Source organism: Sciurus carolinensis (genome assembly GCF_902686445.1).
Source record: "Sciurus carolinensis chromosome 14 unlocalized genomic scaffold, mSciCar1.2 scaffold_114_arrow_ctg1, whole genome shotgun sequence".
Taxonomy (NCBI): Eukaryota; Metazoa; Chordata; class Mammalia; order Rodentia; family Sciuridae; genus Sciurus; species Sciurus carolinensis.
In genome coordinates, this window is record NW_025920106.1 from 625,497 (window position 1) to 651,803 (window position 26,307).

General features: G+C 38.7%; 1 protein-coding gene and 1 pseudogene across 1 annotated transcript in view; both read right to left on the minus strand.

Moving 5' to 3' along the window:
• LOC124973248 (uncharacterized) overlaps nucleotides 1-2,190 on the minus strand; it is a 28,814-nt gene extending 26,624 nt beyond the window's left edge. The window contains exon 1 of the mRNA XM_047537297.1: nucleotides 2,046-2,190. Within this exon, the coding sequence (XP_047393253.1) occupies nucleotides 2,046-2,190 (145 nt within the window). The remainder of the gene's footprint in view (nucleotides 1-2,045) is intronic.
• Nucleotides 2,191-7,737: 5,547 nt separating this feature from the next.
• On the minus strand, nucleotides 7,738-23,999 carry LOC124973249 (5'-AMP-activated protein kinase subunit beta-2-like; annotated as a pseudogene).
• Between the last annotated feature and the right edge of the window lie 2,308 nt (nucleotides 24,000-26,307).

The following is a 26,307-nucleotide window of genomic DNA, read 5'->3' on the forward strand; positions in this document are numbered from 1 at the left end:
ATTACTTTTTAATTTAAACAAATTTGAATCCTTCAACTGGTAAGTATCAGAAAAACAAACTGTTGCATCTATACTATGGAATTTTATTCTGCAGTAAAAAATAGTCAACTACTGATACACACAATAGAAACTTTTTGTTTCAAATATACTATTATTTTGATCACAAAAATATTAAAAAGGGATGTAGCTTAGTGTGGTGCACATGGGCAAGCCCTGGGTTCAATCCCCAGTGTATTTAAAAAAAAAAAAAGGCTACTGACAATTCCATTCATATGATGCCCAAGAAAAGCAAAACTATAGCAATAAAACAAACAAATGGGTGGTTGCCAGGATGTAGGAGGGGTTGGTCACAAACAAACCCAGGGGCTGTTTGGGTGATAAAACTGTCTTATCTCTTGTCTGTGGTGGTGGTTACACAACTGATGCCTTTGTGCCCAAGAAAAGATAAATTTTACTACTTGTAATTCTACTTCATAAAACTCATCCTTGAAATAAAACAATAAAAAAGGACATCAGAAAAAAAGAATAAAAGAAACAAATATGTGTACATACATATGTCCATGAACCAATTGGCACAACACACACACATGCACACATACGTGCACACACACACACACACACACACACACACACACACAAAGAAATTCTTAATGATTAAGGCATCGTTTCCACTGAATTGGTCAAAATTGTCAGAATATATATTCACTGTAGTGCTCAGTGGGCTGCCTGGCAAACAGATGCAGCACGGCAGGCCTGCATGAAACTACCAGGTGTCACCTGGCTGTGGCAGGCAGGAGGAAGGCACTGAGTTTGCCTTGCTGTCTGGTTCTAACCTCAGGCCTTGGACTGCCTACAACCAGCACACCCTAGGACCTCAAGGGACTCCTTCCTGAGCGGTTGGGCACAAAACACACTTGTGGGGGAAGGCAAGGAGGAATGACAGCACCCCCAGCTGTCAGTGTACTATCCTAGCCAGCCATTGGTCCACTTGTCAGCTTGTTTGGCACCCATTGGCTTAATCTGTAGACTGCAAATTTTAACTGCTCAGCATTTGCCCCGATCATCCTTAGCCCAGGCAATTCAAGTACTTAAGCGAAGCGCCTTCACCACACTATCTCTTGCAGACTCTCTCTCTCTTCAGGGCAGACACTGTTAGTCTGCCTAATAAAATCTCTTGTGTGAGTTCCCATGTCTGGAGTGGTTTGTCTGCATGCCTTTTCATTTTTCATTCAGTGTCTATGTCCAACTGTCTTTCTTTCCATTTGTTCTTGAGTGATGTACTGAGCATGAGCATAAGGGTAAAGTATTGTTTAAACCGTCCTCTTTTTCTGTTGCTCACCAAGTTACCAGTTGGAGTTCAAAAATTCTCTGCTTCCCTTCTCACCAGTACAAGGTATGATGGGATGGGAAGTCCTCTCAGCTGTAGTTCTGTCAGCACAGATCAGATTACTGCACTCTGAGTCATGGCTGCTACAGAGTTCTAGGAGTGGAGTTTCTGCAGGTGGGGGTTAGGTCTAATCAGACCTCAGGGGTGGTGACTGCTCTGGAGAAACTGGATCAACACGTAGGGCCCAGCACTTACCCTATCTCTGCTGGGAGTCTGGATTCCAGGAGTCACCAATCGTGGGACAGGGTAACCAATACTTCACCCCTCTGCTGCCCATGGACACAGCCTTTCCAGGCTTCTTGGGTTTGGTCCTTGAGCTTATCACCTATCTGTTCAAATTCCTGACCTGTTCTGTAAGCCACCAGACTCAAAGGGAAAAGTGAGTCAGGCTCCCCTTCACCTTTCCAGTATAAATTACCCTGGGTAAAATATGCTCTGGACCCCAAATCAAAGGGCAGGGGTAGTTGTCTAATAGGAAAGCTAAAACAGACACATGGACAGAGAGGGAACCAACTGATAACAGTGAGAAGTGTGTAGACAGGGGAGAGATAAGGAAAGGAGAAAATTCCAGAGACCATTAAAAAGAACAGTCCAAAACCCACCCAATGGTTCCCCAGTTCTGGGGCCCCTTCTCTTCAGAAAATTATATCTCTGTGACCTTTGGCAATAAACCTGCTTCTTGCTTGCAATCTCTGTGTCCTATTCTTCAATTCTGTGTCATAGACAACAAATCCAGCACCCCGGATAGTAACATAGTTGTGTTTGCTCCAATCTCCCAGCTCCTGCAGCAGGTGCTCCTCCATAGCCACCTCAAGATGCCTCCCACCTCAGCTCTTTGGCACCAGCTGGTAAACATCATGTACAGTGCAGTCTCTGGATCATCTGAGGGCAGGCTGCTTTTCTAATCTCAGAATTTTTCTTACAAAATCTATTGAGTTTATCTGCATTCTCCCTCCCTCTGTTGAACCAGCACTGCAAAGTGATTGACTCTAATGTAGTTTTTTTAAACTACTTATTTATTTTTTTTACAGACTGCATTTTGATTCATTGTACACAAATGGGGTACATCATTTTTTTCTGTGATTGCGCACAATGTAGATTCATACTATTCATGTAATCATACATGTACATAGAGTAATGATGTCTGTCCCATTCCACCATTTTCATACACATCCTCCCTCTCATTTCCCTCTATATAATCTTGTATCCAAATTTATGAGTCTCTAAGATACTTTGACGGCCCAATACTGTTTTAGTAAAATCCCTCTTTCACCAACCTCTCAAAGCAGTATTCCTGCTGCTCGAATCCCAGTTCATGGAACAAAAAGGAATACAGCATTCCCCTAACCCACCATCTTGAATTCCCCTGCAATTTTCATTTTTAAAAGCCTTTTTCAATATGCAATGGAGAAAAGATAGCCTCTTCAACAAATGGTACTGGGAAAACTGGAAATACATATGCAACAGAATGAAATTAAACCCCTATGTCTCACCCTGCACAAAAATCAACTCACAATGGATCAAGGACCTTGAAATCAGACCAGAGGCCCTGTATCTTATAGAAGAAAAAGTAGGGGTCCAAATCTTCAACTTCTTGGCTTAGGATCAGACTTCCTTAACAGGACTCCCATAGCACAAGAAAAAAAAAAAAGCAAGAATCAACAACTGGGATAGATTCAAACTAAAAAAATTTCTCTCAGCAAAGGAAACTATCAGTAACATGAAGAGAGAACCTACAGAGTGGAAGAAAATCTTTGCCACTCATACTTCAGATAGAGCACTAATTTCCAGAATATATAAAGAACACAAAAAACTCTACACTAAGAATAAAAATAATCCAATCAACAAATGGGCTAAGGGAATGAACAGACACTTCACAGAAGAAGATGTATAAGCAATCAACAGATATATGAAAAACTGTTCCACATTTCTAGTAACAAGAGAAATGCAAATCAAAACCACCCTAAGATTCCATATCACCCCAATTAGAATGGTGATTATCAAGAACAAAAGCAACAATAGGTGTTGACAAGGATGTGGGGAAAAAAGGTACACTCCTACATTGTTGGTGGGGTTGCAAATTAGTGCAGCCACTCTGGAAAGCAGTATGGAGATTCCTCAGAAAGTTTGGAATGCAAGCACCATTTGACCCAGCTATCCCACTCCTTGGCCTATACCCAAAGGACTTAAAATCAGCATACTACAGAGATACAGTCACATCAATGTTCATAGCTGCTCAATTCACCATAGCCAGATTGTGGAACCAACCTAGATTTCCTTCAATTGATGAATGGATAAAAAACTCTGGCATATATATACAATGGATTATTACTCAGCCATAAAGAATGATAAAATTATGGTATTTGCAGGCAAATGGATGAAATTGGAGAATATCATGCTAAGTAAGATAAGTCAATCTCAAAAAACCAAAGGACAAATGATCTCACAGATAAGCAGATGATGACACTTAATGGGGGGTGGGAGGGGTTAGTGTTAGGGTTAGGGTTAGGGTTAGGGAGGGGGCAAGAATGGAGGAAGGAATGACTGTATAGAGGGAAAAGAGGGGTGGGAGGGGTGGGGGAAGGGAAAAATGGCAGACTGAATCAGAAAACATTACCCTATGTAAATTTATGATTACACAAATGGTATGCCTTTACTCCATGTACAGAGAAACAACATGTATCCCATTTGTTTACAACAAAAAAAAATTAAGAAAGACTTTTTCATTTGTTTCATTTTGAGTGGTTTGTATTGTTTTGCAATTGTTAGCACAAAAAGACTGGTGTTAACACAAACTTCACAGATCAGCTCTTTATTCAGGAATAAAGTCTCATGCAGAACTGGATGAGGGGTGGGAACGGGGTGACACCATTGGACTCACTCTCCTTGTGGAAAATGGGCCACTGAATAAAGGAGAAGACTGGGTTTATAAAGGTTATGCTGAGAGGTGACTTAAGTAATAAGCATGTCATTTACCCACCATTTAAAAAATTTTTGAAACAGTTCTCACTAAGCTGCTCAGGACCTCACTAAGTTAGAGATGACTGGGCTTGAACTTGTGTTCTTCCTTCCTCAGCCTCAAGGGTTTCTGGGATTGCAGGTATGTATCACCATGCTTGACTTCTTGGCAAATTTCTGAATCTTCAGTATTCTGTTACTGCTATACAAATAGACTAAGACAATGCCTGAAAACTATTTGTTCTTATAATGTGTGCAGAATGTTGTTTTTGGTGGCAGGGTAAATCTAGTTCATGTTATTCCATCTTGCCTAGAAGTCTTCCTAGTAATTTTTGATTGGCTGTCAATCATGGTAACTGTTTACCAAGTTGAGAGGTGGATATTTTTGATTTTGACAGGTATTCTTGAGTTTTGTTCTGGTATTCAGTTTGCTTCTTCAAAAACTTTTTGGGAAGCTCTTTATTATAATACTCTACCTTGCTTTAATACTTGGAAAATGTTTTGGAACCATGTGCTTCTGTTGAGTCCCCTTGCTTTAGTTAGTCTTTATGACCTTAGCATCATACATCTTTAAGAGATTTTACTCTGCTTCTTATAAGATTTTGTGGTGTCTCTCTATACTTCACATATAGTAAGAGTCCTTTGGGGGAAAACTGACTGCATGTCTGAAGTCCCTCATGTTTCCAACTCACCCTCTATTAGCTCATACTGCTAGGAGCTTTATTACCTTAACAGACATCCTCTGACTAGGCAAAGGTCATACACAGTCCAGACCCATAATCAGCAAATGGCCCCAGAGGATAAAATGACTATTGATCTCAGTTCACCATGGACAGTTCTACCTTTTCTCCTGAACTTTTAGTTCATCTAGTTGTAGTTGCTACCAGAGTTCTCTGCTGTATCAGAAAACAAGATGCTACCTTCAGAATCTTCTGAGCTCAGACTAGCTCTTGATCTGGAGGATCTCTGGATTGTCAATTCCTTTTATTTCACCTATAGATATTCTGACTGTAAATCACTCTCCCAGACAATCTATAGAATGCCACTCTACTAACTGGGAAAGAGAAACACCACCTTCAGGTTATCACAAATATTTCCAAACATTTGTGTATTTAAAATGTCCTTAGCCTGTCCAAACTCCCTTTCTCTTATTTTATAAGGCCCTGTTAAGACAAAACCCATGCCACTATTCAGTTCTAACCCACAACTTGTAGTTATGACCCAAAACTTCAATTTTATAATTGACAACAGAAATCCCTTGAAGTAAGAAGAGCTGTAGGGTCACAGTTCTGAGTTACCAATGGGAATGGAAATCAGAATTGCCCCCCTTAAGATCCAGGTACACAGGCCTGCACTAATCTTGACTCATTCAGATACCCAATATCTTTACTTCATCTTCTCAAAAACTGTCACTATTAATGACTTTGGAAGCAGTAGTGAAGGGAAATTATATCCCAAGTAGTAGAGAAGTATGTGAAAAACTACTGGGGTCTTAAAATACATAGCATAATACCTTAGGCCTTCTGATTTCTGACAAAAGAAAAACTCAAGACAGGAGCTTCTTTCAGAATATGAATGAGTGTGTGCAAAGTGCTAACTGGACAGAAAACATAAAGCAATTCATCTTCCATCAATTTAAGTGCCCTGGAGCCAGGGGATATTAAGCAAAAGCACGTGGCACTTCAGAACTGCATATGTGCTGCTGGATGGTTACCACAGAGGCCAGAGAAAAAGAGGAAGAGAGATTCAGGATGTCCCTGAACCACCTCGGTCATTAGTCCTTGTCACTGCAGGAGAGTGGGGTGGGTGTAGAAGGGATAAAATAAAAGGCCACAAGTCAAGTAGATTAGAAAAAGATGCTTTAGAAAGCACAAGCCAATTCAAGTTTGGCCTAAATGGAATCATGGTGTCATCTTTTTCCGTAGCCAAAGAACCCAAGTCAATCTAATTTAGAAACCAATATATTTTCCTACCTTCCCCCCATACTGTATTATCCATAATAAATGCATCTCAGGTTAACACTTTCACCAGAGTATGCTGACACATAACCTAAATATGATAGAAGGTGGGTAAAAATTCAACTTCAGTGGGTATGGTGGTGTATGCCTGTAATACTAGTTACTCAGGAGACTAAGGCAAGTTCAAGCTCAGCCTGGACAACTTAGCAAGATCCTGTCTCAAAATTAAATAAAAATGCTGAGGTGGAGCTCAGCACATGCCTAGCATTTACATGCCCTAGGAAAACACACCAGCACAAATAATCCCAGCAAAAATTTTGTAAAAATGAGAAGCAGGTCAAAGAAAGACCTATTTGGTATACCTGGCATGATGACACAAAGGATATAATAGGGAATTAGGATAAGGAGACTGAACCTCAGCCCTTTCTATTAATTGCTAGAAATTTGACCTTCTCTGAGCCTTAGTTTATCTCTAAAACTGGGGTTAGAAAAATAGGTCACAAGGTAATTACAAAAGTTAAATACAAAAATATATTTTCTAAATTTTCTATATAACTATATAATCTATTACAGTCACTCTACCAACGATATCCCTAAGCTATCTACACACATCTAAGAAATAAAAGCAGTGTGCCATGCATGGTGGTGCATGGCAATAATCTCAGTGACTTGGGAGGCTGAGAAAGGAGGATCACAAGTTCAAAGACAGCCTCAGAAACTTAGTGAGACCCTGTTTCAAAATGAAAATAACACAAAAGTGTTGGGGATGAGCCTGGATCTCGATGCTCTTATTTGAAATCTTTGGAGATGGAGCCACTGAATCTGTATGCTCATAAAGTTTCCCAGGTCATTGTGATCATGATTAGCTTAGTTTGACAATCACAGAGTTTTATAAGTTTATTCTAACAGTCTAACTCCAGACATGACAAGATAGAACAGAACAGAAATTTTCATCCCAGAATCTAAAATAGCAGAGAAAGCAAGGAGGACTCTAGAGCTAGAGGGGACAGGGCAAGTCTGGTCACATTTCTCCTTTACCTTTTGTATAGGACAGAAGAAAGCATTGGGGTATATACAATAATGGCACCCAAAAGTAGCTCAATTCCACACTTAAAATGGGAGAAAGAAGTCTTACTATCACATTCAAGTATTCTTTGAACTAGAAGCTAAACCTGACTTTCTGCAAATGATGTCTTACTGCTATGAACTCAAATAAGTAGGTGGCATAAATGTTCTAGCCACCCAAAAAGAAATTGGGAAATAAAATAGACCATTCAATCACTGGACAAGTCAGTTAGCTAGAACATAGACACAGAGAATGAAATTAAAAACAAATGATCCACTGGCTAAAAAATAAGTTCTTCTTAACCATTATTGTCACCTTCAGGTAAAATGAAGTAGCTGAGCAAGTAACCACTGCATAACAAGTTTCTCTTAGCCTTTGATATAGCTGAGATGTAAAGAACCAAGGACACCACTTGCCTTAATAGATAATGCATAGAGATGGTTCAGCATAACATGGGTGGGCTCAGGAAGTATGGTTGGATCACACTAAGATACAAAAAAATTAAAAATAATTACATTAGTTGTATGGACAAACCATCAGCTTACTCTTTCTCAGAGCTTTCTGGGATTGTTAAGAACACCTTATCTTTATCTCCTTTCAATAGTGTATCTACTCCAGTATGTAACAATAATACATTCTTATTACAGAAAATTTGGAAAATTCTCAGTTTATGGCAGAAACCCTAAGCTTCAAGATCTGATAATTTTAATAGAGCTAAAACAAAAATATTACCTACAACAACTATGGAAGATTTGCATTAAATGGTAAAAGTAATCTTAGTGAGAATCAATGAGAATAAATACAGAAGTCAATTTTATGCAAGCAAACATTGTAACTCTTTTGCATATCCCCAAATTATAAGTATTCCTTATCTCATGTTGGAATAGAAATCTCAGAAATTGGTTCTAGAATACACTGTGGTCCTGGTTATTTTCAGGAACAGAGACAACTATAAGCTTTGATTTTATTTCCTGAATAAGTTAACAAACCAGCCTTGATAAAAGGAGTCTATAGTGCTATTCCTATGTATATGATTTATAATCTCAATATACCTTTATAGTAATCCCAATCTCTAGAATTACTTAATTTTGGTCAAATTAATCCTACAGTTTCCCAGATCCTCCAGCAATATTCTCAGAATACTTACAGAAGTATTAGTGTCCTTGTTAAGAATAACTTGGAATAGGAGAGGAGGAAGGATGGGTGGGGATTTGATTCTCTCTTCAGATCAAAATACATATATCTCTTGACCATTATGCCCAGGGGGTGAGCTGGAAATATCTAAAAGATATTTCCACAAACATGAGAAAAAGTACAAAAATTAGGACAATGCATAGAAAAATACATGGTCACTAATATTAAATATAGAAGTCATGGATCATAACTTTTAACCAAATGGGTCTACAAGTGTCAAGTAGTGCAAGGAAAATTTTTCCTAACATGGCAAAAAGATTCCTTGAAGAGGAGAGGGGTCATAGACTTGAGTTAAGGAAAGAGCTACCCTATTTATCAGCTTTACAACTTTGAAAAATGCCTTTACCACAATTTCCTCATCCATAAAAATAAAAAGAATCCTTGCCCTATTTCCAATGTTATTGAGGAAACTAAAGAGATAATGAATGTGAAGAGGTCTTGCAAACTTTCAAACAATGTGAACAAATTAGATTTCATTTTTCCCCCCACCCAAGCAACACATAACAAGGTTACAAATTCTATGATTTCTGATACTACAATGACTGCAGCAATAAGAACAAGAGCTATGTAATAGTCATTAGGGAAATGCAAATCAAAACCACAATAAGATGCCATTTCATACTCACTAGAATGGCTATAATTAAAGTGACAAACTAATGAATACTGGCAAAGATGGAGAAGTTGGAACTGTCAAACTACAGTAGTCCCATTGCCAGTGGTAATCTACAATAGCATAGTCACTTCAAAGAGTTAAACAGAAAGTTACCACATGACCCAACAATTACATTTCCAGGTATATATCCAAGATATATGTGCCCACATGAAAACTCATGTTAATGTTTATAATACCAAAAAAACAGAAACAATGTCTATCAATAACATGAACAAAATGGTATGACTGTACAATGGAATAATATTGTGTCATAAATAGATTCATGTTTCAATATGAATGAACCCTGAAAACATTAAGCTAAGTGAAAGAGTCTCACAAAAAATACCATGAATAAACAAATCCATAAAGACAGAAAGTGGACTTGTGGTTGATAGTAGTATGAGAGAGGAAGAAATGGAAAGTGAGTGCAAATGGGTACAGGGTTTCTTCTGGGGATGAAAAAATTGCTCTGGAACTACTGGTAATGTAATGCAACTCTGAATATACTAAAACTTATAAAACCATACAATTTAAAAGGATGAATTTGATAGAATGTAAATTATACTTCAAAAATGGAAAAAAAGAATGCATCCTAGAAGGAAAATTTTAACAATAAAGAAAACTGATTTTGTTTAAAGATTTAAAAAAGTTTTATAGTCTCCAGTGGAATATTATAATAGTTCATTTAAAAAACTGATTTCAGTTAAACATATATGAAGAAAAAGCAAAATTAATAATAACAGTGATATTTTATAATATCTTAAAAACTTTCCAAAGCACCTCCAGTTATTATGTCATGTAATTCACAAAACACTGCTGGGAAGTACACAGAATAGTTTTTTTTTTTTTTTTAATTTCCTTATCATAATCATCATTCAAAAAAATACAAATTGGTTAAGTATCTGGCTACACTAAACTTAGTGCAAACTAAAACCTAATAAAAATGTATTCTAAGGCTTACCAGAATGGATTGGGAAATTAGGTGAAAGAGGGAAGTGAGAAATATCAAAAGTATGCTGGTCTTTTCTATGTATAGATATGATTGACTATTATTCATTGATTGCTTTGTCAGAATCAAATAATGCAAAAATATAGTGGGCTGGGGAGATAGCTCAGTCGGTAGAGTGCTTGCCTTGCAAGCACAAGGTCCTGGGTTTGATCCCCAGCACCACAAAAAACAAACAAACAAACAAACAAAAATATAGTTAACAGTGGTCTCATAATTTAATTTGGTGTCTTTAAACCCTTTTAAATCTCTGCCCACCAGTCAAAGACAATTTCTAGATTAACTTTCAGAGCTTATATAATGAAAACATTATTATCCAAAATTTTCTAAATAATTATTATACTATGCAGTTTTACAAACAACATGTCACCCTTATGCCCTGTGATTATTAATATGCTCCACTTCAGGACTTGTGATTGCTGAGAAACACTGAGTCCAACCCCTGATTTTACTGTTATGGAATACAGAACCAAAAGGTTTGAGGGCCTTGTCCACAGTGGTAAAACTACTTTGTAGCAGAGGCGGGTTTTGAACTCAAAGCGAGAAGAATACTCAGTGTAAATACAGCACACATTTCCTTAGACAGGCATGACTCTTACTGTAAAGTAGCAAAACAGTAATTATGAATATGATTTGGAGAATATTTGCATTACTGACATAGTAAATTAAGTAGAGATGAAGGTCTTGGAAAAAATAATATTATAGGAAATGAAAGGGGCTGAGGATATAGCTCAGCTGGTAAAGTGGCCTTGCAAGCACAAGACCCTGGGTTCAACCTTCAGCACTGCAAGAAAAAAAGAGAAAAAGAATGAAAAGTATATAGAGATCTTTTCCCATTACAGGGAATTTTTTAAATCAAAAATTTACAAAATTTTGTTTATATGCAAAAGAATTGCCTGATATTTTGTGTGTGGTTGTTTTTAAAGCTACTTTTCCCCAATGACTACTCTACTTGTAGGGTCTCATAAAACTACAGAACTGCCAACCGATTTATCAAACTGGCAGATTAAGCTGAGGCAGCTTAGTAAGGCAAACCAGTCACATCTAGTCTTTCCTGGGTGATACCACCAAAGGTCAATGGAAAACTTGAAATATTACTAGAAAGAGTGTTCAAACAATAGACTATAGTCCACAAGTGGACTGTAAAAATCCAATAGCAGCCACATGCTGTGGCATAAGCCTGTAATCCCAGTGACCCAAAAGGCTGAGGCAGGAAGATATCAAGTTGAAGGCCAGTCACAGCAATTTAGTGAGACCCTGTTTCAAAATAAAAGGGATTGTGGTTATGGCTCAGCTGGTAGAGGGTCTCTGAGTTTAATTTCAGAACCTAAATAAATAAATAAATAAATACTTTTAAAAAACAGAAAAGAATACATCACAGAGAATAAAGACAAACATTATACCATATATTACACTTCTGTATATCTGTTATGTGTGTATTGGGCTGGAATGCAAAATAAATGTCTTACTGTAGATACTTGGTTAAAAAGTTAGAGTACACTAGACTGAGAGTTTTTGGTATAAAGAATAGGATCTAAATGTTTACATAAGAAATATGGGCACATATATAAAGGATTCAGAAGATTCCTGAGAAGAAATGGAAATAAAAAACAAAATTAAAAGATTACTTTCAAGAAGGGAATTTAAAAACCACTTCTGGGTTACAAGAAAGACAAGGCAAAAGAGAGAAAATATTATAAAATTCCCTTGACAAGATGTCTCAGATCTTTCAATAGAATCTAGTTTTAAAGAATCAAACACCTCAAAATCAGATTTCTTGACATGGGTCAAATTGCTAATCATGCCAAGTGGACTGGTAACCATAGGCTGAAACAATAAGAGGAAAAATTCTTGAATTTCCTTTTCAAATCCCTCTCTTCCACCCATCCTCTCTGCATCTACTAACAGTTATAAATGATCACACTCAGCATCTCCATCTTTTATCAAGAGGAATCCTTTAGGGTAAGGGAACTGCTACCATCAATTCAGAGAGCAATCATAGTTAAAATAAGGCTGCTAAGTCATGGTGACCTTTGGAAATCAAAGCCTTACCTCTGATGGATCATGAACCCACTGTCCAACCACAAAAATCTTGTATTGTTTCTCTCCCCACAGGGAGATCCGAGATGGCAATGAAGTCATTATGGCTGTAGAAGAAAACATAAGGTCAGTCAAGTTCCTTTAAGAAGACAGAATATAGAAAACCAAGTGGTAATTATAGTATTATAACAATGAATTCCTATATCCCTAAGCTACTGTGTCCCTTGTGTAAAAAATAAAGTATTCATCCAATCTCTTTATCTATATCATCTTGGACATATTTTTCCAACCCTTCCAACAACTTTGGTTCTTAAGCCAATGCCTAGAAAAAAATAGTCAATGATCTACCAAAATGGTTCATCTTGGTATAAATATTTTGCTCCAGCAGAACAGATCCCTCAAAAATATAAGTACCTTAACAGATCTGGCATATAGGAGTTCTTAATGTACTTTCCATATTTTGGTGAACCATTACTGTAAAATGACCTATCTGGTTATCTGGGCCATTCTTGTAGTCAGTTAATTCATCATTGCTCTGCAAGTACTACAAAACACTACCACCTTGAATTTTACGGTGCATTTTGCTTTAGTGCAGAAGTCACAGCAACAGATTCTGTCAGTTACAGGCTTCCTCCAAGCATAGAAAAGACCTGTGAAACACAATCCTAAAGTGTACACTCACAAAGATATTATAAATTCCCTTGAGGTAATGATATTCTAAGTGGTAAAGCATCTGATACACAATGAGGTTAAAAACCAATGCCATAGATACTAAGTGGTCACAGAATAGGACATATTCCAAAGAAAGGTTCTAGTGGGTGGAGATGGGAAGTCCAGCCTGTTTACTCTTATTAGAAAGGATAACAGGTCAGGCTGTATTCCTGGACCCCTCAATCTCAACCAAAACACTTACCTTCACCTCTTAATCAGTAGAATCTTGGTGCTTCAGTTGTTGAAAGACCCAGAAATGAAGACCTCCTTGCCTCCTTCAGACCAGCAGATAACAGTAGGGTGGGCCTGCTGGGTGGGCTTTATGGAGTCATCCAAATCCTGCTGCCATGATACAAACTCTTTTTCATCAGGGAGCTGTAATAAGGAGTAGGTTATCCCTAGAATAAATTGTGACCCAAGAATTCTTAAAAATATCATTCTCCTTCTTAGAGTAGAGAGGGGTGCTAAACTTCAGCTAAGGAAATAAGCCTTAAAATTAGAATAAATCAGATTTTTACAAGCCATAGAAAAAGAAATCATCTTGAACCCAAAATGGTCAAATGGCTTATGATCAAGTGTTGCATAAATCATAGTCTAACTTTTGATTTTGCATACATTACTTACCCTTTTAGAGCCTCAAGATTGACCTTTAAAAAGAAAAGAAAAGAAAAGAAAAATAAAACTTCTCCCTACTGTCAGTTTAATTCATAGGCAGGCAATTATAACATGCTTCTGAGTACTTCTTATGAGAGAGAAAATAATAAAAACATAAGATGGCTATATTTTTAAAAATTAAGTCAGATATATATTTTTCACAAGCAACTATAAACAGCCCTCAATTATCAACTGTAAAGAAAGTTACATATACCAAACTTCATAAAAAAATTATAAAACTCTATTTTAGCTAATAAGTTGCACAAAGAAGGGACATTAAAAATTTAATATTAAAGGTCTGGGGAAGTAGCTCAGTGTCAGAGCACTTGCCTAGCCTATGCGAGGCCCTGGGTTCAAACCCCAGAACCACAGATTAATCAGTTAATTAATTAAAATAAAAAACAAGATCATTGATTTTATAAAATAGAGAAATAGTGGGTGGGAATGTAGCTTAGTGGTAGAGGACTTGGCCTGGCTAGTGAGAGGCAGTCCTAGAACAAAAAAGTGGTTATGAAATTAGACTTGCTCACTTATGACAGGTTTATTCTATTTGAGGTATAGGAATGCAAATTTTGGCCCCTCAAACAGCAAAAGACAATAAAAGCATTTTCCTTTTACAAAAACAATTATATAATCAAATAAAGTTTGCAGGATTTTTAAAAATATTAACTTCTTAGATTTTTTTTATTACCATCCCTTTAGACCAGTAGTTGGTAAACTGCAGCCAGTAAGCCAGGTGCTTTTATAAGGTTTTTACTGAAAAATAGCTACACTCATTTGTATGCCTATTATCTACAGTGTTTTCACATCACCATGGAAGCAGTTGTGAAAGATTGTATTATCCACATAGTCTAAATTATTTACTATGTGGTCCCTTACAGAAAATAATTGCTAAGCCCTGCCTTAAACTGGTAACAGGTAAAAAGAATTTTACACTGTTAAGTAAAGATATTACCAAACAAAATAAAGTGCATTAAAAAAAAAGACTAGCTTATTTACTTAGAATTTTTGTGTGTGTGATGGTGGTGGGAAATAGAAAAGTTTACTTTCTGTACTATCTCTTTCTATTCCTCAAAACTACAGTCTAAGAAACCAGGCACATAATCTAAAATAAAATTCAAGGTCTGGGGATGTAGGTTGGTGGTAGAGCACTTGCCTAGAAGACAAGAAGACCTTGGGTTCCAGCCCCAGAATCACAGATTAATTACTTAATTAGCTAAAAGAAAGAAAAAAATCTGGAAAAAGAAATCTGAAGAGGCTTTTATAAATATTACAAGTAATTAGCATAAGAGAAAACCTAGTATCCATATTCCAAAAGCAATGCATTCTGTCTGACTGGCTGCATTAGACAGAAATTTTTGCATATGCCTAAGAATAACTAAGATTCTGATTCACACACAGGATCTGGGAATCTATTTTTAAAATCATCCCAGATAAGACTGTGATTATGTTAAAAGAGAGAAAAAAAACCCTCATCTTTTGAGGTACATCATAATTTGTTATAACATGGAATTTGCTTCAAAAAAACTGGTGGAGGAATAGTAGATTAGGGTATGGATGATATACATTCATTCCTGCTTTGATCAATCTCTAAACTTGGTGAGAGGTACACAGAGTTCATTATACTGTTCTCCCTACTTTGTAAATGATTCAAATTTTCCACAAAGTATTTAAACAAATCTCAGGTGATTCCAATACATAAATAAGATTGAGAACCATTGAATTAGTCTGCTGAAAAAGACTGGCATCCAATGGAGGCCCCACTGCCACTGTTTCTATCAATTATTTTACAACTTAGGATTTTTCATTTAGAATCTGAAAGTCACAAACTATTAATGCTCCAACATTTGGAGCAAAGACCTTCCACTTATGACATGACATTTCTGTGGTAGGATTCGAATGCAGCTGACTAGAAAAAAAGGTTGATTAAGTAAAACAGCAGAACCATTGATAAAAGAGAAAAAACAACAATTAAAATTACAGTTTGAAGAGGCTTTAGTAAAATTTGGAGGGAAGAAAAGGGTCAGTCAACCCTTAGATTTGGGTGGGACCAAAAGAATTATATGAACGATATTCTTGTTTTCCAAATGGCAAGATTGGAGTGAGGGAAACAATGATCCAGAATAGGCCCCAATTCACACAGAACAATTTGGCTTAAATTCAGGACACCAATGACTTCAGTCATGGTTTGACAAATACAATGTACTTAAATCCTGTGTCATTGATGTAGGAAAAGGGGTAAAAATACAATGAGTTCGATCACCTTGGGAAATCTTTAAAGAAGTAAATACAGATGGCTGGGTAGACAGACCACATGCTGAGGAAGAAGTTCTGAATTGGAAGAAGAAAGAAAGGAATGGAGAAAAATTTCCATGAAATGCCCCTTTCAACCACTCTTATTTCTCCCTCTATGGTGATGTTCTCAATTGGGATCCAAAAAGAAATAAAACATAGCATCCAAATTCCATGTACTACTGCTATGGAAATAAAACTAATTTCTCTCTAAATCCTCAAACGTATCTCCCAATTGCCTCAATCCTTCCATTTTTCTATTTTATCCCTGAACGACCTACCAGAAAGAATTAAATGTATTTGTGCTGACACTTCTAAGTTATTAGAAACATTAGGATGGTAATCACATTGCTGTCAGCTCCATCTGCTTTTTCTGTTAGGGGGGAACACAATTTACCTCTTCCTGTAACTCCTTCAATTGAAAGCAAGGTTTTCAGGGAAGCAATGAATTATTGCTTTTAAGTTAAGGAAAAATTTTGAAGAACTACTGTTTAGTGGAGCTATCTGGGAATCACTGGCTCTACCACTTGAGAAGCTGGCCTGGAAGCACAGTCACCTCAACTACAAAATATAGGACAAAAATTGAATAGTCAATTAAATGATGCCCTTTATTGATCTCCAAGTCTAAGCACAAGTATTCTAGTTAACAAGTGGTGGGTGCTCACAACCATGCCAAAGGGGAGAAGGATCTGTTGAGAGCAGGGTGGTATCTGTGCTGATAACTGTCTCAAGGAAAAACAGTACTGCTGGGCCCCTGTGCTCACCAAGGTTGTTAAGAGATATTTGTCTGAGGAATGTGCAGCTGCCTGGAGACCTTATCCATCAAGGATGGGAGCGGGACTTAGCCCCGACTCATCTCCTGCATAGTTCACCCCTTCCCTCCTCCCTTCTTCCACTAGGACCGTTCAGTTCTGGCAGGACCCAATGAGAATCAAATAGATTGGCCGGACCCAACCAGAGGAGGACTAATGTTTAGCTGTACAAATGTTAACCAATTAAAAGTACACTGTAAAACTGCTTGCCTTTCATTATAAAAACCCTGCTAATGAGGGCTCGGGGCCTCTCTTAGCGTCACTGGTTAAGGACGCAGAGGACCAGGCTCAAGCTTGCTAATAAATGACTCTTTGTTGCTTGCATTGATCATGGTCTTTGGTGGTCTTTGTGGGGTCTCGAGCCTTTGGGTACAACATATGGGGGCTTGTCCGGGATGCCCCAAGCCCACCCAGACACCTGATCATAGAGTCATAAGTGAAACCTTCGGCCAGTGAGTAAGGCATTGCCATGTGTTTTCTGGTCTGGATTGCCTGCAGATTCTGGTTCTGGGCTGGCATAGTCCTGGCAGATGCACTATAGGACCCCAGCAGGGTCTCAGGAGATGTCCCCTTGACCCGTTGGGTGACCTTGTCACATCTGGTGACTCTGTCACACCTGGGAAGCTTCTGTGCTGCATCTGGGCAGCTTCTGTGCTGAATTCGGGTGACTTGTCGCATCTGGTGACTCTCACATCTGGGAAGCTTCTGTGCTGCATCTGGGAAGCTTCTGTGCTGCATTTGGGCGACTCTGTGGCATCTGGTGACTCTCACATCTGGGCAGCTTCTGTGCTGCATCTGGGCGACTCTGTCGCATTTGGGTGACTCTCACATTGGGCAGCTTCTGTGCTGCAATTGGGTGACTTTGTTGCATCTGGATAACTCTTTGTCCCATTTGGGCATTGATTTAGCGCGCTACGTGTCTGTCTGTTTGTGTATTGTACTATATGGTCTTTACTCTTGCCTTCTATTAAATTCTTCATTGTGTTAATTCTATCTTAGGCTTAGGGATACTCATTGCAGGGTACTTTACAGTCCTTCTCCTTGTTCCTGAGAGATTTGTTTACTCCAACCCCCTAGGCAGAGAGATCAGCAGCTCCATTCCTCTAAAGTAGTAAGAAATAATGTTTTGTGATTTTCTGCATTCAAACCTAACCTGATTTCTCAACCAGGAAGAAAAAGGGTTAAAAAGCTCTAAGTGATCCCTCCCTCCCCCCTGCCTGGCCTTGCTAAAGCCTGCGTTGGAATGTAAACTGCAGCAGTCTCAGCAGGAAAGGGGGGTGACCTGAAGAAAAGAAAAAAAAAAAGGTGTACATTTTAAACTCCTGGGCTGCTACACAGAACTAACTCATTCTCTAGGATTCTTGTTTTGTTTTGTTTTTTCTATAATGCTGTATTTTTGAGCTCATAATTTTGATCCTGCATACCTAGGTTAATTATTTTTTTGATCAGTTCTATTTTTATTCAACTAGAGTTTTTGAACATCTGTTACATTGCAATGGAGATTCACCTATAAAGTTACAAGGCCTTTGATTTTGTATTATTTGTATGTCGTGCTAATGTCATGTTTTGTCTGTATCAAAACTGAGTGCTCCTAAAATTAAAATTTAAAAATGGATCCAAATACTTTTATTCACATGATTTAAAAGGGTTCAATTTAAATTGGGTAAACTAATAAAAGTAAAATGTCTTTAGAAATAACTCACAAGTCTCTAGGTGGTCAAACTAATGGAATGTTGATGTTAAACAATGTTTAATATCAATTGTTTCTAGGACTTTTCTTCAACAGGAAAGAGACAGCAAATACTGTTCAGGACACTTGTCTGATATCTTGGTTTTTACAGAATAAGTGAATTAGAGTTAACATGTATGGGATTACTCAAATGTGTTTGTTGGTGACATCTGATTAATTTGCAAAGTTAAAATGCTCATTGTTAAATAGCATCAAGTACTTTTAACTCCTTAAATTACATGGGGTAACATACTTAAACATTATTGGTGTTTTCATAGGTTGGTAAATTAAAAAGGGTTTAAAATTGCTTTGTGTCATTACTAAAAACAAGGTTATTAAGAGTTATGTTCTAACAGATAAAACCTCAACTCGGAGGAAGAGTGTTCCATCTGCTCCCTTACCACTTCCCCCTGCTCCCCCTCCAGTTCTGCAAAGCTCCAAGGAGCTCTTAGATTTGGATTTAGAGTTACCATCTCCCCTTTCACTGTGTTTCAGTTAGAGTACTATAAACCACAAAGTATTTTATCTTGTTAAATCGGAGTAATTTGTCTAAATTCAAAAACTTCATAAGAGTTGTTTCAGAATGTGGACAAAAAGGGGTCAACAGATAGGAAAGAGAAAATAAAAGGTCCTGGGTTTGGAAATATATTTAATAAAAAGGAAAAGAAAATGTTTCTGGGTAAGAAAGTGCCTGTGTGATAGAATACATGAGGGTCTAAGTAAGTGCTAAGAAAGTCTGTGTGTAAGTAAAGGGCAAGTTTCAACAAGTCTGTGTGTAACTAAGTTGGTTGTGTGTATGTGAGACAGCTAAAGCTATTTAAGGTTTTTCCTAAGGTGAAATACTAATGTTCTGATATAAGCCAAAGTTTAATCTATATGGTAAAATGACATGGTAAAATAATAAGGATTTCTTAGAAACACTAATTTACTCTTAATTTTGTGTCTATTAAGTTTTATTCTTTAAAACAATTAGTATTAAAAATTGGGGTTTATACAATTATGGTTAAACAACTGTTAAGAGTATTGTACTATGTTACAGAGTCTAAATTTTTCTTTAAAAACTGAATTTAGTAAGATTAAAGTGTCAAGGTAATTGTGAAATGGTCACTCCTTGTATATTAAATGTATTTATATTTTCCAGGTATACAAGTTTGTAAAGCAGGAAATTTGTCAAGCTGCTATTCTCCAGAATAAACTTGTCTGTACTGGTAATATTAAACTTAAAGAGTACATTTTATTGGTGATTTATTTCTATCATTTAATGTTCTATTATGGGATGTATTATCAATAAGGTATATGTAAAATTGGTTACTTATTTCACTGAGATAAAAATTTAAATGTAAATATATATCTAAGAGTTAGTGACAGCCTGATTTGTTTAAAGGTTCATATTGTAGAAGGTGAAAGCATTTTGCTACACAAAAGAAAAGTTAAAAGTTCTCTCAGCCTTTCTTTGATTGATTCCTGTTCTGGATATAATGTTAGACTGTGTTAACTAATGTTCATATGGACTCAGAAATCAATATATGTAAACTTCTTAAAATGACATTTAAGAAAGAGTACAATGCACAATAGCAAAAATGGGACAACAATGACTGAGATTGGGGTCCCTGACTTCATGACTGTAGCATGCCTGGTGCCTGGGAGTGTTCCTGTGTAGGAGCACAAGATGCCTAACTGCTGTGGCAGTAGCCTCCCTGGGGAGGCTCTGTACAGGAGTTCTATCAGTTCTTACATTGATCTCAGGCACACAGCTCTTGGGCAGAAAGACATTGTTTTGCTAGATAACCAGTGTTCATCAGTTCCCTTCTCTAGTTCCTGCCCACCTTACAGTAACTTTGGACAGTGGACTTCTTTGAGAGTTACACGGAGTTCCTAACATTGTACTTTGCAGTTGTGGGAAAAAGTTATGTAGATGGTCTAGTCTCTGTAACTCTCCTGAAAACAAAGAATAATGCTTACATAGTCTTTAACCTAATAATAAGACATGTATAAATGTTGCTAACATAACTCTTTAGATCTGCATTTCCATCAGAGAACAGAGCTCCATCTGATCTCAGCTTAATCTTCAAAATCTGTGTTTATGAACCTTTATTTTCTAATACTCCTTTGACCCTCACTGAACTTAAAAATTTGGTCATGCTGGTCATGGCAAAAGGGGCAAAAATTAGTTTTAGGATTAGAACATTTTACTTAAGACTTGTGAAGAGCCCTGCCTTACCTGAGATAAGTCTCTGCCTCACCTTGCTACATGTTAGAATGACTCCAAAGTAAGCCAGACTTTAACTCATTTAAAGTTGTGCTCAAAAATTTGATGTTTGTTGTAAAGATTACTGTGATCTCAAACAGGGTATATAATGTATAACTCAGCCAAAATTCAAGATAACTATTATACAAGCTAAATATGTTTTTACTCTTGCTAATTTCATTTTGTAAAATGGTTGCCTGTTACTGTTTTGCAGAAGGAGCTGCTTCCAGAACATACAACCTAGGTAACTTGTGATAATAGGTCATCACCTTCAAAACAGATAGTATGTGGTAGTACTTTAATAAAAGGGTTAATGATGGTAAAGTTATGGATATTAAAGTTAAAGCCCAGTACTCTTACTGTATGACTGGTGAGACTGGCTTGCTGGATGATTAAGATCAAACTTAGAAATTGGAATTAAATACAGAGGCCAAGAAAAAAACAGTATCTTGCCCTCAAAGTCAGCCTGAACCCAGGGAATAAGAGGACTTCTCTAAGGAGCGCCGCAAATCTGGGTCACACAACCTCCTGATCAAGGAGATTTTTGAGACTAGAGGATGAGAATTGCTCAGTGCATCTGATGCAGAGGAGGGTCATGGAAAAAGGGAGACACCCCTAATGCTTTCAAGGAAAGCTACCTCATCGAGAAGACCCTGCCTAACCAATGGCACTAATGGAGCTAAGAAGCTGCTCTTAAGTTCTCTATGAGTGGCCCCTGTGGAAACTCAGCTGGCTCTTTAACAAGACAGGAACCAGGTCAATTTGACCAGCTTGGTCTTGGACACCCAGCAAAACAGTTAAAACAAAAATATAGCCATTCTTGGGCATTTAAAAGAAATAATAGTTAAAAGTAACTTAAGATGTACACTTGTGTTAACCCACTAAAATTAAGAGTGGAAGCTACAAAAGAAAGATTCTTAGGCAAATGTGCCTGATAACTATCAAGGGAAACTGCCAGAGTCAGAAGATTTTAGTCAGTTTAAGGCCAACAGTCACAGGTAGGCTTTATCTATGTTTGCTCGTATGATTATCTATCCCTAAGTAACAGAAGTATAGAGATCTCTACTAAACACAGGTTATACCAATAAAGGGATATTTTACAAAAATAAGATGACATTAAGTAGCCTAACTATATTTTCTGGGGACCTCAATGACATTAAGAGTTAAATATTGTGTTTCCATTCCTGATAACCTGGACAATGTTAAAGTCCCCAAATAAAGGCCTTGTCCTCTCCAGTCTTTGCTAGGCCTAGTTATGGGAACAATTTCTCAGTTCTTCCACCTCCTGGTGAGAGATTGACTTCTGTCATTTTCATTATACTCAGTGGCATGTTTCAGATGCTGCAACATTTACTTTGTACTAATCTCATTTCAGTACTCATGTCTTTTTGTTCTTCTATCATAGAAGCACCCACCCCCAGATGAGTTTACAACCTCCTTTTCCCCAACCAGACTCTGCCTTGGACCCCTCGATTGACCTGATTTTTAAAAAAAGGAACTCCAAACTGCTTGCCCCTCGCTGCCCCCTTTCAGCTTCAAAGCAGTCAGAAAGATCGATGCCCCCTTTCTTTTCCTTACAGCAGTTAGGAGTTCCTAAAGCTAAAGGGGGGAATGAAGCCAGAATTAAGGACAGGTAGTTAGTGTAGAAATAGGGGATCCAGTAAATTCCAGGAAATGAAGCCATGAAGCCTTTGGAAGTTGGAGACTGCCCCTGGAAGAATGAAATGTCAAGGATCTCTGGAGCTCATTAATTACCAAATTTACCTGCCTTTAAAGACTGTAAGCAAGGAGGTCTATGTGCAGCTCTGAGAGAAGAATGTTGGTTTTATGCTAATCCTTCTGGAGTAGTGAGGTAATCCATGGCAAAAGTCAGAGAAGGACTAACAAACAGAAAGAAAGAATGGGAAGCTAGTCAGAGCTGGTTTGAATCCTGGTTCAATTTTTCCCCTTGGTTAACTACTCTGGTGTCCACTACAGTGGGACCCCTAATATTGCTGTTACTAGCTTTAACTATAGGACCTTGTATAATCAATAAGTTAATTGCTTTTGTTAAAGATAGAATAAATACAGTTCAGCTAATGGTGATAAAGGCCCAATATCAGCCCATTAAGCATCAAGAATTAGAACAATAGAGACCCAAGATTGGCTCTCTAAATGTTCTTGGAAAGGGGGGAATGTTGAGAGCAGGGTGGTATCTGTGCTGATAACTGTCTCAAGGAAAAACAGTACTGCTGGGCCCCTGTGCTCACCAAGGTTGTTAAGAGATATTTGTCTGAGGAATGTGCAGCTGCCTGGAGACCTTATCCATCAAGGATGGGAGCGGGGCTTAGCCCCAACTCATCTCCTGCATAGTTCACCCCTTCCCTCCTCCCTTCTTCCACTAGGACCATTCAGTTCTGGCAGGACCCAATGAGAATCAAATAGATTGGCCGGACCCAACCAGAGGAGGACTAATGTTTAGCTGTACAAATGTTAACCAATTAAAAGAACACTGTAAAACTGCTTGCCTTTCATTATAAAAACCCTGCTAATGAGGGCTCGGGGCCTCTCAGCGTCACTGGTTAAGGACGCAGAGGACCAGGCTCGAGCTTGCTAATAAATGACTCTTTGTTGCTTGCATTGATCATGGTCTTTGGTGGTCTTTGTGGGGTCTCGAGCCTTTGGGCACAACAGATCCAAAGTGCAGAGTTCCTAAAAGAACAAAAAGAATCCAAACAGAAAATTCCAGGAAAAAAAATTCACTTAGCCATTTCAAGGAAAATATAAGCAACTGAGTTAGGACCAGCAGCTCAAACAATCTACCCCCTCAAGTATTCCACCATAGCTTACAACCTATAAATTGTTAGAAGAATCAAGGATGGTGAGGGCGGGAGAGGTGTCTATGGTCCCTGCCCTAAATATGTGGCTCAAGGCTTGATCAAACCACCACGAAAACAAGAAATCCACATCTGCCTTATATTGAGGCGGCACCACAAGAAGAATTTACAATCAAGCCTCCCTCCCTGTAATATCCCTTTAATTTAAAAAAAATCCCTTAACCCAGTTTATTGTGATGAAAAGGAGTCAAGGAAAGGAGGAGGAGTCTGGAAGCCAAGCAGCAGATACACTGCCACAGTAGGGGGTGCGGAGCCAAGTACCTTGGAGTCCAGCAGGCTGAAGATGCCTGGGTCGCTGGTGCTCCCCACCATGATCTTGTACTCCTTGCCAGGGCATGGCCGCCATTGCCCTTCATGCATGCAGCCTAGGCGCCATGACTCTTCCCGGACACCCAGTCACTGGTGGTGTTTCCCATGACTGCAGCTCTATTCAGGGGCCACTTGGTGCAGAGAGTTACATCTGGCAGTGAACAAACACCCCAGCGGCCTGCACCAGCCCCGCCTCTGCACCTGGGGACCCGGGAAGGGAAATCCCACCACAGAAAACTGTGCCCTGTGGTCCCCAACCTCCCAGTCTACAGGGGCTCCCACCGCCCCCACTCTGGAAACCCGCCCTTGGGACTCCCCCGCAGTACTGCACCCACTCCTGCACCCTGATCAACTCCAGTGAAGTGCTCCCTTTTCCGGAGACCATGGGCGTGCTGGCCATTGGGCAGGAAAGGCCACCAATAAATTATTGAAATTGAAGCCGCACCCGGGGCCAGGGATCTGAGTGTCTTCCTAAAATGGCTACAAGGCCCATGGCTCTAGGCTGCTCCTGTGCGATCCTGCCACCCAGCACCACGACTCTCTAGCATGCCTGCCTCTCTAGCTGTCTCTGGCGCCTTCAGCACTGCGCAGGGTTGCTGGACAGGGACCGCCCCATGGGTATGCCATGCCTGAAGCGCCAGAGCTGTAGCCTGCGGTGCATGACGAGTGGACAGCTCGGAGGACGCCAGGGGCTCAGTGCCACAGGACCAGTGCAGTTTTCTCTATGGCTGCCTCACATGGCCTCAGGTGTGTCTAAACATTTTATGAGTTCATCTCTCTGAGTGGTGACCGGGAGAGGAATAATACCATGGACTTCACCTCCAGGCAGAAGGAAGTAGAGGTCAAGGTTAGAAGCTGATACTGTGCAGAGTCACAGGAAGGACAAGTCAGTCCCAATTGGGATCCTGGGGAATAATTCGAGATGGACTGTCTAATAGTACATAGACCCTGACAAATTAGTGAATTGTTAGGAGAATGCTCTTATAAACTAAGAAATTGCATTTTTGGAATGATTAACTCTAGTAGAAATAAACTCCAAAAGAAAGAGCAATTAAAAAAAAAACATTAGAAGGCACACAAAATGTATAAAAATGTCACAGACTGATGCCATCCAGCAGAGTCAATTTGGTGCAGGAGACAAACGAGTAGCGAGGCTCTTGAATTCAGAACGGTTTATTGTGGATTCAGGAAACCCGGGGACCCCTGGCACTCGAGGACAGCTGGCTTATATCCCGTACAGGAGGTGTAGGGTAGGGCTGATGCCAATTATATGAAGATTAGGTGAGGAGTTAGATGTCTAATCACGGTAAAGGTCAAAACAAGCAGGCACGATCAGGAGCACCTGGGGAACACATGTGCATGCATTGTGTACAAAGACTTAATTGAATACGGCCAATGACAAAACACCTGAGTGTACTTATGTTAATTAACCTCCTCACTACTGATGTGATCAAAACAACCTCTGGCTGGCTGTCAGGCGCCATCTTGGCATAGTCCACATGGCATAGCCCCCAACAACAGACAATTCTAGGTTTTGGAGGAGTCCAAGATTTTATGATAATGGGACTTATTATTTTCTATGAGAAACTTTTATTACTCAATATTGTTATATATACAGACCAGCAGCATTCATGTATCACCTGGGAGCTTGTTAGAATCTAAGCAGGATCCAAGGTCCCATCCTAATGTACAGAACCAGAATCTGCATTTTAACAAGTGTATTTTAAAGTGTGAGAATCACTGCTTTGACAGCTGAAAACAGCATAGATCCAGATTTGTTCCCTTTTCATATTCTGCACACACCATGTAGATAATTAGCTTTCATTAAACATTTGCTGAGTGAAGAGTACAGGAATACTTCTAACTACATTTCTAACAAGATATGCCACTTAGGCATAGTGATGGGGAAGGCAGCCAAAGCTGGGGAACTCCAAGTCACACGGCCATGGTTTCTGAGTGAGTGACACTGTTTGTTGTAAAGTTCATTCTTGCATTATGGAGATGAAAAATCTACTTAATATACACTGCACCCCCCATTCTTTACTCTGTTTCTTTATGAACTCATCTTCTTTGCTTGATCATAAACAGTTTAAGGGAAGAGGTGCAATTTTACCACAAGTGCTTGCTCACCCCTCCAAATTCTTGACTGCCTGAGTACCTCCTTTTGGTTATACTTACTTTTTCCCTCTCAACTCCAATTCCATTGTCTTTCCCCAGGTATTCACTGGGGATTGAACTCAGGACTTATGTGTATGTGAGGCAAGCACTCTACCAACTAAACTATATCCTGAGCCTTGCTTCTTTTCTCTTAGAGAAAGAAAAGCAGCAGCAAGATGATTAGCTGACTGAGGAGAGGAGACAAGTATTTGAAGTTTGAACAGGTAGGAGGTGTGAAATAATCAACTAGAAGAGTAG